At 43.2% G+C, this 17,223-nt stretch overlaps 1 protein-coding gene across 1 annotated transcript in view; it reads left to right on the top strand.

Moving 5' to 3' along the window:
- The first annotated feature begins 971 nt into the window (after positions 1 to 971).
- Positions 972 to 17,223, top strand: part of MYO10 (myosin X) — a 171,099-nt gene continuing 154,847 nt past the window's right edge. The window contains exon 1 of the mRNA XM_068931458.1: positions 972 to 1,173. Coding sequence (XP_068787559.1) covers positions 1,153 to 1,173 — 21 coding nt within the window. The 5' untranslated portion in view covers positions 972 to 1,152. The remainder of the gene's footprint in view (positions 1,174 to 17,223) is intronic.

Below are 17,223 nucleotides of genomic sequence, written 5' to 3'. Positions count from 1 at the left end.
TGATTTTCCCTGCACTGTGTATGTTATTTTAAACTTGCTTTTTAAGTGGTATTTGTTGTGCTCTACACATTCAAGGTGCTGTTAACGCCTTAAAAAGTTGCACGTTTCATGCTGCTTCTTGATAGCCAGGGCTGGTCTCCTGTATTATTAGCATGCTCTAGCTCTCATAGAAGCGTTACAGTTCTGCCTGAGAACAAAAGACTGAACACTGCATTTATTTTCTTTATGGCTGTAACTTATTTTTTGTGCAGTTCTTCCAATCAAAGAAATAGGCCCACCTCAGTAAATTGTATCTGCAAAATTTGATTCTTGTGCTGTGACCCTACAGCAGCGCGGGAAAGCAGAATGATACTAATCCAAAAGGTTAGTGCTTTGTATTTACTTTGCACAAATGCAAACGGCTGAGAAAGCTACAAAGCTACAGAATGAGGCCCAGCACGCGCCTACAAGGTGGCACGAAAGAGCCATGCGATCTTGATCTGTACCGTTTCAGCAGTGTGACTGTTGCAATTTCTGTATTTAGTAAAGGAAGACACGTATGACTGGCAAGAGCCTGCACACCAAGTTGCCACAAAGTTTCCTAAGAGCTCGTCGCACGAAGAAAGCCTGCAGGTACATACTCCTTAAAGGCGATTCAGCTTCGTCAACAACTTTCGTTTGACGGGGAGGGCTTGGCATGGCAAAATAAGCGAGCAGCGGCCAGCGTGTGCGGCCCGGGCCGCTCGCCCTGGGCGCCCCAGGAAGGCGCCGCCGCCGCCTCGGCGCTGCGGCCCCGCAGGCAGGCGGGGGGCTGCCCCGGCCCGGCTGGGGGTCGCCGGCGGGGCGGGGCGGGGGCGCGGCTCCGCCTCTGCCCCGCCGCGACGGGGCGGCCCCGGCGCGGGCAGGAGCGTGCGGCGGGAGCCTCCTTCCTCCTCCTTTTTTTTTTTTTTTTCTTTTTTCCCTCCTCTTTTCCTCTTGGCTCCCAGCGGCGGCGGCAGCTATGCGCTGCCCCGATCGCCCGGGCGAGCGGCTCTGAGGGGGCGGACAAAGGCTGCGGGATGGGGCGGCGCGGAGGCTGAAGCGGCTCCGCTCGGGCCGGGCTGGGGCACATGGTGCGCGGCTGGGGCCCGGCGCTGCGCAGCCCCGCGGGCGGGCCGCGCCGCCGCCGCCACCATGGACAACTTCTTGGCGGAGGTGAGCGCGCAGGGGGCCGGGGCGGGGGGCTCTTCCTCCTCCCCCCCCCCTCCTCCTCCGCGCCTCGGGTTGGCTTTGTGGGACGCGAGCAAGAAAGGCGGGAGGCTGCCGAAAAGCCCTCCGTGAGCACTTTGTTTCTCAGGCTGACGCTTCGGCGTTTGCAGAAATAATAGTCCTCCGCGCCGAGCCCGCTTTGAGGCGAAAGCGTGCGGGGGGCGGGCCAGGTGTGCCCCCGCCGAGCCGGCTCCGCCGCGCCTGGCCGCCGCCTGCCCCCGTCCCTCCGGCCTCCCCCGCGCCGTCGGGCACCTAGCGCTGCCCAGGTGCCGCCTGGCAGTTTGGGTTAGTGACCGAGGGCGAAACTTCAGGAGTCCTGCCCGAAGCCGTGGGCTGCAGTCAGGTTTTGTTGGGACGGTGCTCACAGTTAACGTGAGCTCGTTAAGGCGAGCGGCGTTGGGGGCAGCAAACGGTCCGGCCCTCGGTCTCCTCAGCTTGCCCCCACCCTGCCTGCAGCGCAGACGCTCCCCGTGGAAAAAACTGAGGGCCCGTATGGTCCCTGCGGGGGGAGGCGCGTGTCCCCGCGCAGCGCTGCCGGGCGAGGCGAGCGGGTGGCGGCCGCTCCGGCCCGCGGCTCGGCTCCTGCAGGGCGCTTGTGCCTTGCCCGTCGCTCGGGGGGCGCGGGGGCGGCTGCTGCTGCTTCGCCCGCCTTTCTGTCTCTGAAGCCGTGGCTGTGGGGGGGTGTGTGGGTGTTGTGTTTTTTTTGTTTTTTAAACCGAATCCTTTTTTGTTCCTTTGGACTCGGAGGAAAATGAAATTTATTTGGGGGGAGGGGGAAAGTGATGTGAAGTTATACCAGCGAGATTATCCGGCTGTTTGAGCGCATGCCGAGTTAGAAGCTTGTGAAGTTAGACAGTGAAGCAGCGATGAGGGTGTTGCTGAAGGAGTAAGTCCTGGGGGATGTGGTTTTGTTTGGATTACCACAGGGTTTTAGCTACAAAGCTGAACAGGGAGAGTGTCACCTTTTGTTTAAAACGGCACAAGGTATTGGAAATGGCAGATCTAGCTTCAATTCCTAGCTTTGCTATCGATTTGCTATTTGATGTTGGGGAAATCGCCCTCCTTCTCCAGGCTCCCTGCATAAAGTGGGGGGTATAATTTTTTTCCCCCCTCATATGGGCACGTGGGACTTCAAGTGCAGGCTGTTTTGGAAGCCCTGCTGTTGTTATGTATGCTTTTTTTAAGATGCGCGTATAACGTACATATTATCAAGTACAGATAAAATCTTCTGATGCAAAATGCAAAGTAGGGAAGCTTCGGTCTCGAAAGTAGTTTGAGCGTTAATTATCTTGCCAGTTGTGGTCTTGAAAGTAGTTTGAGCGTTAATTATCTTGCCAGTTGTGACACCTTCGTTATTTCAGGTGAGGAAATCTGATCAAAGACGCTTTGTTATTTAGTCATGGTAAACACTAAAAATAGAAACGTAGGTTCTCTTCTGATCTGTCTAAATTAGTTAAAAGTTTATATGACAATATGTTACCGCAACCCTATGCATAACACCATCACAGCCCTATGGATATCAGGTGTTTGGTATTGATGCGGCTATTTCTCTGCCTGTGGGTATTTTGGGGGGAAGATGACTGGCAAAGAAAGCTTGCACCTGGATTGTGTCTTGTAGTGAAGGACTGCGCGATTAAAGTAATCACCCTCCTTGCTGAAGTAGTTGTACTGTAAAGTCTTAAATACAGGCCAGGCAGCGTTTTTCTGGGACTGTGATTCACCTACAGAACTGTCCTTTGCCCTTATGGAATAACTTCCCTCGTGGTCTCTGTGCTGCTGATGCTCCTACAAGAAAAACAGCTGATCTGTCTACCGGAATAGGAATTAGTCAAACAAAAGGAGGTCATATAGCTTGCTGCTTGTTAGCTTTTCGCTTGTCACACAACAGAAGTTTTGTCAAGAGCAGTAAGAAGGAAGAACTGCAGGATTAACTTTCAAGAAACGCGGATGAAGCAACACTATTGGATTTTTTGTTTTTCCGGGAGGAGACGTAGCCCTCATCTTTCAAAAGCTCGCAAGGCATGAGCAACGTGGTAGTATTAGCCTAGCCTCGCAAAATTAATCTGAAGAGTCATTAGCTCTGACACAAAATGTACTTCCACGCTCTACGAAAGGATGAAGAAGAGAGTTAATGGTTTTGACTCCCCTGTTAGCCAAAATTACATGCCCCAGGCAAAGAACAAGTAAATTTTGCCAGTCTGTGTTAGTATTTCAACATATATTTATGTTAATTCGTGGTTGCTGCATGCGAACTTTGATCTTTCTTAAGAACTCTTACTCCCTTTCAACATGTTGATATTACTTTAAAAGATCGGTAAATAAAGCACCTTGACTTTAATCTGTATCCAGAGTCCCACCCGTAAGAGTAAACATTTTTCTTTGCTAACACTGGAGCATATATAAATTGCATACAGAGCATAACGGACAATAGTAGAAACGCACAGGGCCTGACCCAGCTACCACAGAACAACTTCTGTTCGAGGCACTGGACTGAGCCACTAGCTGGCTAATTTAATTTGCGTGAGGCAGACATCCTGCAGCTGTTCTTTACGAAAATATTTACTGACTTATCTGAGAGAATTATTGTTCTCATTAAAATAAGTTCTAGTGCGCCTTGGTGAAAGAAAGAAGGAAACTGGATGAAAGGAGCAGGTAACAAGACTAATCTGCTCTTGTTTGATGGTGACCTAAGTCCGCTGCTGTAATTATGTTTTGGGAGAGAAGCTGATAGGAGAGTAGAGTGTATACCAGCTTAAAGGGAATTAACGTGGCACCTTACAGGGGGAGCTCCAGCATGCTGCCTGTTGAGCGTGCTCCCCAAACGTCTCTAATCTTGGCTACTGTAGAACCATATTGTACAACTGAAAGGCATTGTAGGAAAAAAACCTGCACATCTTTTTCTCCCGTATTTTTCCATAGCTACATAATAGCTAGATACTAATTGGAAGGCACTCTTAGGATAGCAGTTTATTCACTAGAAGAGAATTACAGAATTGAGTAAGATATTTGTTAGAGCATACGCACGTGCGCGTTACAGAGAAAGCGTTCTTGTTGGTACTTGCTGCCTTAAATGAGATCTAGGATAACTCTTGAGCTCATGCCAATCAGCTAACGCTGCAGTCTTCCACAGCTTCACAGCTCTTTTACTTCTGAATCCTGCCGTTCAGTTTCTGGTTTGCCGTTATTTTCCTTTACTACTTATATGACTTATTTCTTCTCTGTTTCTTTTATTGCTTGTTACATGCAACGAATGGTCCTGTTTGTCTTTAGAGAAGCTTTGACTTCCATCCCTGCCTCAGTTTTCTAACTCAGCCAATTTAAAAAAAAAAAAAAACTGAATAAAAAATTAAGTTAGAAGAGTGAACCCTGGAATTTACCCTTCCCCCTGGGCTGTTATTGCTAAAAGTTGTTAAAGTCATTTTAAAGTTATATTTTAAATACAGAGGAGAATTGTTTTCTTGAGATTTTTGTAACATAAGGTTGACTCTTTGAAACTATTTCAGGCTGTTAGGCTGCATACTAACTTTTTTCTTTTGAAATAGAGTAGGTATTAGACTCTTACTTTTACAGTATATTTACAATGTCATATTTCCATATGTAAAAACTTTAGAAATCCCAGAGATCCATAATAAGAATTAAAATATTAAAAATGTGGATTTGTATAATGGAGCTCTTTGGATGTGTTCCTCAAAGCAGATTAAAAAAACAGTTCCCATATGCTTTACCAGCAACTGAGGTGCTCATAAGGACACATGGTAGCTGAGGTCAGGCTTCTTTTATTTCAGTGAGAATTTCTGTCTTAAAAGGGGATATGTGCGACAAGCTAAGGAGGAGCACCAGCCCAAGCTGAGAAGGAACACAAGGAAACCTGGTACAGAAAAGGCAGAAGGGAAGCCCAAACTGCAGTTTCAGCTTCTGAAGTTCTCGAGTGGTGTTTGCCAGGGTAGCAGAGGAAATGGATGGAGAAGTCAAGTTCATCCTCTTTGTCTTATGTGAGGAATCACTTTACCCTATATATGCAGTATATTACGCTGAACAGCGAGCGATAAGTGACCTTGTCATGTGGCAAGTGTTGAGGTTGCTGGGTGCAGCTGAGGCTGCTGGGGGAGCAGCAGCACCGTAGGAGATGAGAGTGCCAAGTGAACAGTCTGTGGTGGGCCACGGGCCCTGCTGGAGGGGCTCTGCCTCATCAGAAACATCATACGTCCCCAACAGATACAGTTGGAGGCCTTACAAAGCGGTCTCGTCGTGCCTGCTTTTGTGAACAGAGTGGGCCAGAAGTGCTGCGGCGTACACTTGTGGGGGATTGGCACATTGGAGAGGGAGTTAAACCCTGTTCACCTCAGTAGCGGTTCTCCTTGCTGTGCTATTGGGGGTCAAGTGCTCCAGCACGTCCCTGAAAGACAAACCTGCTGTGTAGAATGGGTCCAAGCCTGCCCTCTGACCGCTTCTGCTGAGCTCACGGGGGCTTGGGTACTAAGTGGCAGCTGCAAGATTGCGTTTAGTTATTGGTATTGCTAAAACTAAAAGTTGGAGGATTTTGTTTTCCTTAGTCTCCACGAATAGAAGAGAAGGGGGGAGAACAATACGTGAACAAACTGAAGGGCAGCCTCCTTTGAGGAATGGCAGATGCTGTGTCCCCCAGCGTGCTTCTGCATCTAGCAATACTGCTTGAATTCAGAACGGTTTCCTTTGTGGTTGCTTTCCGCAGTTGAGTATGTTTGCTTAAGTGTCTGAAGAGCAGGTCTATTGGCACAGGGCTCTCAGCATGTGTCCTAAAGGAGCAAATGTTGAACCTCCCTTTGTGGGAAGGATGCCGGGGCAAAAATTAATTCAGAGGTTTTGAACTTAACTTTAGGGGACTGTCAGGGGTGGTATCTGCCAAGTACAGAAGCTCTTATTCCAGATAGGCAGTTTGCCTCTCGTGCTACGCGTTTGGAAGATTACTGCCTTCCAGAGCAGAGTCATTCAAGGAAACCTTTGAGAGCATCACAGTTTTCTGCAGCTGCATGACCTTGACACTGAGAAGTGTTTGGTCCCAAAGTGAACATTTGCTAATAAACTTCAGAATTGCGTATGGATGAGTTCTGGCTGTGCTGTACAGGATAACTTACCGAGTTTAGGACAACCTCAGATGCCTCCATGTTTTCCTTTTAAGTGCTTTACAGGTACGTAAATACTGATCTGATGTTTCAGATTGTGATACAGGGGTAGATTACGCAAGCAAAGCTGCATTTTAGGCTGGTGAGGCAAAACCATCATCCCTTAAGCGATGGCTTAAATGTTACGTTTCTCAAGGACTTCTAGATGCAAAGCTATGCCAATGAGGGGTTGTGCCTCTTTCAGCTATTGACATTGGCTCCGTTTTCAGAAGTTTGAGGTGTGCATACCTCATATTTAAATCTTTTTGAAATTGTTGATTGCTTTGTCAACGGTTATTTTTATGTTAATGAGAGAAGGTATTTTGAGTAGAATGTGTTTCAGGGGGCTCCAACTGTCTTACTGAGTCAGAAAGAGGAGAAAGTTGTTGTAGGTTTGTTTCTGTAAGACAGGAAATCATGTGTTCGGCTCATTGGTAGCACGTAATCTCCACCGCTTACTGCGTATATTTCACATGTGCCTTTCATAAGATGCATTTGTACAACTGAAGCACAGTCATAACTGGGCTGGAGCCTAGCAGCCCTGCTGGCACCGTGAATATTATAAAATGGCACAAGAATTCTCTTAAAGCTATAAAACACGTAACTATAGCAGTAGAAGCTGTACATTGTGCAGAGTCTGCTTGTGATTTTTTTAGGTATGTTCAGTCAGACTCCAACTGCAGGAGAGCTATGAGAACCCACCAATATAAAAACCATGGTTTCTTCAGTCTTTTCTCCTTAACTCCTTCTGACGCTTTACTGAAACAGTTACATTTTTTTCAGTGTTTTCCCCAATTGTATGCTCTTGTCAGCACTTTGTGTATAAGCTATTTTGCTTAATCAGATTTTCTTATTTATATGTATTTTCACGCAGTGAGAGGGGATGAGAGATGCCTTTTTGCAAAGGGAGGGCAGATCTATATGGCCACAGACACCTTGGGAGTGGATTTGATTTCAGTTCGTTTGCTTTGTTGTGTTGAAGCAGGCAGGCAGCGTGTTCCTAAGAGCAGCTCTTGGGCAGGAGAGTCCTTCTTTACCATGTGCCCGGCTCCCCGATGTCCTGCAGTCCCCAGGTGGCCGTGGGAGGTGAGATGAGGCTGAAGCCAGAGCAGGGACTCGGCATGCTGCTGGGCTGCAGGAGCTCTGTCTTCGCACCGTAAAAGCGAGATGTCCAAGCAAGCTTCATCTCTGCCGGATTCCCTGGGTGAACACTTGAGGATCGCTGGTGCAGCTCGGTTGGGTTGTTCTGCCCCCCCCCCCCCGGTGAATGGATGGTATCAAGGTGACATTAAAAACCTCTTTATTCTGTGTGATTTTTTTTTTTTAAGCTGTTGCACAGTCTGCTGCCCAGTAAAAGGAGCTGCATTGGAAACCATAGCCAGTCCCAGTTATTTTTTAAACCAAGCAGCCTGCTCTTTTATCTGAAACGTTCCACAGTTTTTCTGTCCTTCTGTGGAGGTAGAAGGTGCTGTGAAATCTGCACCGAAAACTACTTTAAGAAAAGGAGAGGGAGAGAAGGGGCAGAAAAGAAGAGAAACTTTTTTTTTTAGTCATTTGGAGAGTTTATTGATCAGTGAAATGATCTATGATTATTTTATGAGCTTGAAGTAACTTTTTGTTTGTTTGTTTCCTGAGAAAGCCCATGCTTCAATGCATGTTTGACAAAATAGAGCTCATACTATATTGCTAATAGAATTCACTCAGTGTGGTTTAATACCCTTATCAGATAACCTGGTGCCATGAGTAACCTGAGAAATCCTACAGCCTCTCAGTGTATTTGCTGCCCCAGTATACTGCAAAAGATGGAAGGGAAAGTTTGGGGCCCCTCAGCAATAATTATACTGTCAGTTGGTTCAGTTGTACCACCTTGTGCTTCCACAGTGGTGATTTTAGATGAATCTTAAGTTTCAGCTTGGTAAGACCATATTAGTTTCTCAGGAATCTCTTACATTTTTTTGGCTTTAGAAGATAGTTCAAGGAAAACTGATAAGTCCCTGATACATAGGTACAGTCACTGCTTTTACATAGAACAAATATAGGCCCTTGTAAGTGAATAATGTACCTGGTTTTTCTTTTAATGTGAGGAGTAAATACTGATAAAACTTCAAAAAAAAAAAAAGAATTCTAGCTATATAAATTTCTTTCTATATCTCTTGGGTGTATGGAGCCCCAGTGTGGGTTGTGAGTTAGGAGGAAGCTGCAGCCATCTCCTGTAACAGGGCGTGCTCTGGCAGGCAGCAGCTCCATCCTTTGCACACGCAGCATGGTGTATACAAGCTGGTCTCCCTGGTGCTTCTCTAAAGGTCTGCGAGATGTTTCCTCTGGGCAGTTTGATCTCAGACCTTTTCAGCCACAGGGCTTGTGATTTTCATAGTGAATCACAGTCTCCAATTGTGGTCTCAGCTAGAAACATAGTTTTAGGTGGAGCCTTGGTAAAAGTTCAGGAGGTAGAAAGTTGCTATGAATTAAGACTTTTGCTGGGAGGGGGAAGAATTACCACTCTTAAGTCACTAATTGTGGCTACTCTGCAAGTTCTGGGATGTTGCCTCAAAACTTGCTAGACTGATTATAACTTCTGGCTTGTAATGAGAGGGCCATGGCTTGGGTACTTTCATTTCTCTTGAGCTTCTTCCTCTTGTTTATCATGATATGATAACTTAACCACTAATGAGACATGAAGAAGGATGGCTAGATGTTGAAGAAGCAGTTCTGGGCAAATCACTGATTGTTTGTATTTTTTTAATTCAAATTTTGCCTGAATTGCATGTATTTTTTACTTACCTATGATTTTCTAAGATGTCCTGCGTATATCTCAAATATAAATTTGAGTGTTATCCATGGGTAATATTTACTCAAATAAAAGAATGGGGCACTTCAAATACTTAATAGACTTCTAGCCAAAATGATAATCCAATTAACCTTTCTTAATCAGTGGGCTGTCCGAAACAAATTTTTAAAGATGCAACTTTTCATAGTTTGAATGCAGAATGAGATCTGATATTAACTGTCGTCTTGGTCTATCTTGTGAAGTAAACTGCATCCATGCTGAAGAAGAAATTACTGTTTTGTTGCATAGTAAATTTGAACGTTGTGTTGAGAAAGTATGTAGGGAAAGGATTATTGGGAAAGTGTAGAAGAAAATGAGTGAAGAGCAACACTGAGCTTACTGGTATTTCTAAATGTACCTGTAAAAAGTAGTAGTATGTTGAGGGAGAATATGCTATCCAATCCTAGGCTTATTTCTGCAAAGTCTGTAGTAAAGACTGTAATTTCATGTAGGTTCAAATATAGTCTATGCTTTTTTTTTGATGTCTTAAGCTGGATAGGTAGTGTAGAACTGAATAAACGACATGTTTTGTGGCTGTTCTGTAGGGCATCATTTCACAGAAATCATGATTACCTTGACATTTTCCCACTGCAAACTAATGACTGACTGGACAGGGTTGCTAAATTATTTCAGCTGCGAAGATGTCACTCCTCTGAGGAGGTATGTAAGTACTTATTCTCTGATTAGATGTTGTTTTCCATTGCTGCCAAGTGACAGTTTCTCCATGTAGCCTATAAAAGCCATTTATTTGGCAGAAAATTAAAGGATGGGTTTCTTGCATTGAAATCTCAAACATGAGTGATGTTGGAGAAACGTGAGAACATGTTAAATGACTTACTGGTAGCAGACCTGACTTTGGCTCAGGTTTGAGACATGGCAGATACTGGTTGTGTGTTTAGTTTTACTGACCAAGGTTAACGCTTTTATTTTGTGTAAACTCTTCTATAGAGTGGTTTAACACTCAGTTTCTTTATAAGAACTTGTCATTTCTCCTAATGAATTATTTTGTACTTAGTTATTTCTTGCTACAAAGAAGCAACCATGCTTTGCAATTGGAGGGGGGAACAAAAATAAAACAAGGTACGCTAGCCCTTTTAAAGCTTTGAGGAAAACTGTTTGCAGGTTTGTGTGGAAGAAAGCATTTAGAAGTGAAAGAGAGTGGCGATTTCTATAGTTTTCTGAGCTTGAAGTGAAAATTCAAATCTGATGCATCTGAAGCTGGATTTCGCATGTGGCCCAACCTCCAGTGGATGTATTTCAGTACGTTGGATCAGAGCCTAAATGTGGGAGTCGGTATGACACCTTTTACTCCTTTTTAGGATTAATGACATGCTGAAAAATGAAGGAAAGCAATCCTGGAGGATAGACTTTGAATCAGTCTCCTGTACCATTCAGTAGACTGACAGACTTCAGAGCTGAATAGAGTTCCTACATTTGTATGTTAATATATTTTTGGAAATACAGCATATACTTAAATCGCTTTAGTGGGTCATTTTCTTTGAAAGACGTGTGATCCTCATCTTGTGGTAACCTTTGCTACTTTTTTTTTTTTTTTTTTTGGTCAGAGTAAATGTTAAGCAAAGGTGAATATTGAAGAAGTTTCCTAGATGGATTAAATCTTTCTGTGAAAGTATTTGGGTTTTACTTTTGCATTGTCCCAAATGGAGAAAGGGGAAGGAAGAGAGGGAAGCTTAGCAGAAGACTTCAGGAACTAAGCCGCGTCTTTGTTTGGGTGATCCTGACTAATGGCAAGTGACTGGTTAACTGCTGTGCTGAAGACTCAGGAAATAAAAGGCTAAGTGCGCTTTGATGCGTTAGTGTTATCTCTTCCTATATGTTCTTGGGAAACTATTCATAATCCTTTATTATAGCCCAGTGATATGAGAGTGTGTTAATACAAGAGTCTCTTTGTTTTGCTTTGGAAGATGCCCTTATGGGAGATGCTGCGTACCTTAGCAGAGGAAAACATTGGGTTGTTCGTTGTTTCCCTGGGGGCATAGCTACGTTCCCACCCTCAGCAAGTTTACCAAAGGGGTTTTTCTCATGGCATTTCTGCCTCTGCGCTGGGATAGTTGTTAAGTGCTATGATTTTTTTCTTTTAATTAATTTGACGTGGTTATGCTTGGCAGAATGGCACATATTTGTCCAAGACTGCTATCAGTCTCCAAGTCAGAACTGATTTTGGTGTCAGTAGTGTAACCTTGGATAGAGACCTGAGGCTCAATTGTTTGAGGAGCTGTATATGTCGTTAACTTCAGCTGGAATTACAAAGCTGGGTATTTTTGAAAGCTGTCATTGAAGTCAGACACCCCAAACCCATTGTCTCTTCTTTCTCTAGCACATTACAAAAGGCTTCGTAAAACTTATTTTGATGAACTCTTCTGGCATCAGCATTATGGCAGTTCTTTATATGCAGCTGGATTCTGAACATGGTGCTATATCAGTCTTGTATGTTTTTAATGTTGTATGTTGCATGCATATATCCTCCTTCTTCCTCAACTTGCCAACAGAAATGCTGAGTTCCTTTGGAAAGATTCTTATGCTTTCCCTTTGCGTTCAGTGAAATTGGCCCTGGTTTTGGTGCCAAAGGAGGTAAGGGAAGTGGCCTCCTTATTTCTTCTATTGAAAACTGGCTAGGACGAGAAGTAGGCAAAGATTGTGTAGGTCAGACTTCTTGTTTTGGTGGTTGTGTTTTTGGGTCTCTTCCCCTTATTAAATATAGACTGTGGTTTTGTAATTTCGGTTTATCTCCTTATTACAGCTTTCTGTTGATAAGTACAATGAATAGATTTGTTTGCTCTGTGTAGCGATTTAGCCTTGTATGTTCCATAGAAGAAAATCAGTGTGGCTTTTATGGCAGGGCTTTGAAGGGTGGCATTTCCTGTTTCTTTTCAAAGTGTATATCACGAAGGATGTCTGATGAAGTGAGCTCTTTGTTGTTTAAACTCTGAGAATTTTATTCTGCCATGTGATACTTAATAATCCATTTTCAGGAATAAACAAACTATTCAACACAGCAAATCTATGCTATAAAGCATAATTTGCCTGGCAGCCTTTTTTTTTTTTTTTTCCTTTGCAGTTACGTTGCTAATATTTTACACACCAAATCTGAAAAGTTAACAGATAGCAGATGGAATTTTGATGTGAAGTTGCTTAGCGTTTGCTGCAAAATGATGATTCTCTGGTTTGTATGACAGTGTTGAGTCTCTACTGCTAATTTCCATGTTTACGTTATACTGTTCTTTTTTAACTCCACCATTCTGCTTTGATGATTCAGTACCTAGATGACTACAGCTCTGGCACAGTAGTAAACTGAGGTCCGTTCCCTGGGTTCTTGTACAGGAACCAATGAATAAGCATAATGCATACTGTAGTGTGATGAAATTCTTGTGCTAAGCTTTTGATAACACTCAAATCAGTGGGGTTCTTGCAAGCTTCTAGTGCCCCATTGTTGATAGCTCACTTCTGAGCAGTTCTTACTGTGATTCTTAATGTGCCAAAGAGAAATGCTCAAATATGGGATCCTTTTCCTACAGATAGTAATTCAGTATCTACTGTTTCCCAGGTGCTTCTGGACTCTGATAAATACAAGTTGTAATAATTAATTTGGAGTTCTTCAGCTCCTGTGCTGCTTACTGAAACACTTTATTTATATTGCTTGCAGATTTTTGATTTGGAAAGTGCCAAACTGCTCTATGCAGTCAGAGGCCACAAAAGCTTGCTGTTTTCCTGGGGCTCTCGTCTTTTTGCTAGGAGGCAACTTTTGGTACTCAGCATAAGCTGCAGTTGTCCAGGAGCACAGGGGTCTATATACCTCACACTTCACATATAGATGGGGGTCAGCTCACACACAGTATGAGAAAAGAGTAGGTGGGCATTAATCAGTGGCTAAAATGAAGGGGCGAGAAGGGCTCAGGACTGCGAACTTTGGGACAATTGCAGCCATTGAGCACGAGATTCAGTCATTAAGGGAGCAGCCTGAGGCGTTCCTGGGGGACACTGTGAAGAGTAGCTTGTGTTAGACTCTGAGCAGATATTTAGCGGGACCGCTTGCCCTGTCAAAGAGGTCAGCTCTGCTATCTGTGATCATTAAAAAGTGCTTCTGCAGTGCCTCACCAACTCTTTTGATTACATAATCATGCTTAATAACTTGTGCACGTTGGCAATTAGAGTTTTGTAACACTGTTGCCATGATTCTATGGTCAGTCCTCTATTTAGGACAGGTAAGTGTCTTATTACTGATAGGACAGGAGAAGCATATCTGAAAGCTAACTGAGTAAATTGAGTAAGTTAAGCCCAAACTTTTTTGCCTTTGTAATTCTTACCAAATGTCTCCACATGATCTCCTGCTGCTCTGCTGAGGGCAACTGGAATTTTCATGTCAGTAGGTACTTTGTATATTTTTTGTGGTTGAGTCTCTGGCATGATAACTGCTGGCATCTTCAAAAATCTTCGTTGTTGGGGTTGGGTTTTTTAATCTTTTTTTTGTGCTGTTCAACAACGATGAGTTTTTTGGATAGTTTCATGTAGGCTGATTCGAGAAGTCTGGGGTTATACTTTAGAAAGCTGCTGCAGTAGTGGCAATATTGTGATAAAAATTGTCCTTCCTGTTCTATTGACACTGAAATTTTTACTTTAGTGTTGTTGCCAAGTGATCATCTTCTGCCTTAATTTTGTTCTAGACGTAATACTAGAATAACTAGTAACTGCTGATGAGCTCTTCTTCCCCTTCAGAAGAACAGTCGTGGTGCTGCTGTTTCCCCTTTGGGAATTGGCTGGGTTTTTATCAGATCTGTATAAGTGTTAGAAGAGGGAGAAATTAGGAGTCCTCTGACAGGGTGAGTGCTCTGCATGAGGTAGCCTGTGCTTGAGATCATTAGGAAGTCCATCATTTAGATCTTTACCTGTGGAAAGGGTCTGTGAATTATCTGGAAGCTAGGATGCTCCTTATATGGGCTCAGAAAAGAAAAGGCAACATCAGGAAGCTCAAAGCTATGGCTGCATATGCTATCACTTCTTTTGTGGATAAGTATATTTATTTAGCTTGTTGAGATTTTGTTGTAATCCAGTTACAATGCTGTGTGCTTTTTCTTCCTTTCCCTTTATACCAACAAGGAGGAGAAAGGTGGGGGAAGCAATTACTGTATGCTCATGGCAGATACAGAACCAAATACAGTGTTTGTAGTCTTTGTATATTACCCTGTTGTCTATTGCAAATGCTAATAGTGCTCACCTAACATTCCTGTATTTTGCATGTGACTTTTTGTTTCTTAAATTAAGTGATTGGGCACAGCTGGGGAAATGTCTTTTATTTGGAGAGAACAAATAATACTAAAATAATTCATTGTCATTAAAAAAAAAAAATCCTGCAATTGATTCATTTATCTGCTCTCTTTTACTTTTTGGCTTTCTGTCTCTGGAGTTAACTGAAACAAAAACCGTTGTCTTTTTTTTTTTTTGGTTATTTGTCAGTATCCTGGGAAGCGTGCTGACAGCTCAAAAACCATCCTGAACAAATCTAACAAAAAAATGCAAATAGCTGAAGGCTTAAATTCTGTACTGGCTAGGTGGTTCATTGAGGAGGAAAAAATATGTCAGGAAATGGTAACTGTTGATGTCTATAAATAAAAGTTACTCGTTTAGACTCTCAGATGAATAAAAGAGAGAGGTTGTTCCAGATTTTCATCTTTGCCATGTGGGAAAAGACTAAGGTACAGCCTGCCATGTCATTTTTTTTAAGATAGCACAAGAGCAGCTATTTTTAAAGCTATTTGCACCACAAGGAAAATTAGGGCTCTTCAAGAAAACCTGCAGAAATGCCATATGGTATTTGCCTTCAGTCTGAAATAGATAAGCAAACATAGGAATACATTTCATTTTTAGTAAGTTGTGTTCCCCTCAGAGCAGCGCTGATAAAAACACTGAATTTTGTTCTAAATCGATATCTGTAATCATAGGGACATATGAAAAGAGTATATGAGAACACCTCATGTGTTTGGTGCCCTTGTGCATCTGTAACTCTTGTCTTTTGGAAAATAAAACCTGATTTCCGACTTCTTGCCTTGTGCAGTAGCAGGCATTTTTCTTCCTGCTCTTCTTCAGTCTCCAAGGATTGACACTGAAGGGTTGGGGACAACTTCTGTGGTGCTGAGGGGGATGTGAAAAACCAGTGTGAAAATAGTGCTGTGCTGTGATACTGTTGGAAGAACCCCCCAGCCCTGAAGAGCTGGTACCTCTCCAGAGAGTTTGGGAGCGATGCCAGAGGGGTTGAGGGTTTTTGTGTTCTTTGGGAGTTTGGATAAACCTTTTCCAGAGAGGCTCCCAGAGCATCTTCTACGGTCTTGGTCGCTTGGTTTCTTCACTTGTACTGCATATAGTATTGCTGCCGCAAATTACGTTTCTAGTTTAGTTTTAAGTTTTCTTTTAAAGAAGCAGCTACCTTTGTACACCTAGTTGCGTTTCAACATAATGAAACAAGGAACTTGGGCCTTGCATGAATAGTTAAGTATTAATTAACCTCTCCTTGATTTTTGCTGGTGCAGACTTGGGGTCAGATTAATTCAGCCAGGTCCCTTTGCTCCCTTAATGCTGAGTATATTTGTGGACGTGTTACATTTCAAAGGAGTCTGAAATCTGTCACTGTAAATGCTTGTAAAGATACTATGCGCTCAGGCATATCCTGAGTTAAAAGAAGTTTAGTTCTGGAACTTCCTGCTTGTTCTGGCGCTTTACCTTTTAAAAAATCCTTCTCAGGTAACGTGTTACTTCCTGCTTACAGAGCTGTTACCAAGGTCCCTTCTGAGCTGTGGATAATACAGGCTAACAGACTGTTCCTGACCATGAGTCTTGCTTCTCTTATCAACAGATGTTAGTAGTTTCCAAACAAGTGGCTGTGATAGTGGCTGCTTATTGCACAGGAGGGGGGAAGTAGTTTGCCAAGGAAAGGTGCATGTGTGGGTAGGTTTAAAGGGGCAGGAGGCTTTTAGGGTTTCAGTGATCTGAATTTAAGCTATGAGATCATAGCTAAAGATACTGAACCACCTAAAACAAGCAGTGAGCCTTGGATTTCTAAAATTTGATGCCTTGACTTGCATAATATCAGGATGTGTAACTTTCCTTAAAGGTCCAGCTCCTGATGTTGCTCTTCTTAAAATAAGTGAAGACGTTTTGATTCAGCAAGGTTGGTAATCCCATGTTGAACTTGGGAAACAGAGTTCCGCTTGAATTAGAGAAAAGTCTTGATGTGTTTAAAATTAGGCATGTTTTAAAATGCCTTGTGTGTTTGGATTCTAGCTGGGTACAGGTCTCTTGGATTCCCAGAAGCGGTCGGAGTTTGCTGTGGGAGAGTTAATGAATACTGTCCCTGCCAGTATTCCCTGGAGAAACCCCCAAAGCTCTGAATTGTCACTTAACAGTAGCTGATCAAAATGACTGACATTCACTGGTAACTATTGCTGATCTTGGTACAAATTATATTTAAGTAGTGATAACCATGAATCCAACATAGCTTCTGTAGAGCTATCCTAACGCTTACTGCTCAATGCTGAAGTGCTTTTTCTGCATCACTGCAGTAATTTGTAAGTTGATAATGGAGTGAAATAGCCCCACTTAATGCATACTGCTTTGTCTTTCCTTTAATCAAGAGTATTGATGTGGTCTCTGCAGCCATGTTCATACCATGAAGCAATAGCACAGGAAGTCTGTATCACAATTGGGTCTCTGTGCTCTCTACACAGATGCAGCTTTGTTAACAAGTGACTTTTCTAACTTTACTACAGGTTTTTAAGCCATGTCAGTATCTTTATTACGTTGGTTTTTACGTTGACTGTAGAGCTTCTCTTTTCATAGACGTATTTCTGGAGAGCTGGAGATTTTTTTTCTTTTAATATATGTTTTTTCTTCTTCTTTCTGTAATGAAGCCATCTCCTTACCAGTGCAGTGCAGGCGTGTGTTCATGGAAGAACTGTTACTATTGGTCGTATTTATAGTGGAGATGTTTCAAATGGACTCTGAAGTACCATAAGGGAA

The sequence above is a fragment of the Struthio camelus genome, chromosome 2 (assembly GCF_040807025.1).
Source record: "Struthio camelus isolate bStrCam1 chromosome 2, bStrCam1.hap1, whole genome shotgun sequence".
Taxonomy (NCBI): domain Eukaryota; kingdom Metazoa; phylum Chordata; class Aves; order Struthioniformes; family Struthionidae; genus Struthio; species Struthio camelus.
Note: the sequence above shows the minus strand (reverse complement) of the source record. Positions and strands in the feature narration are given on the sequence as shown.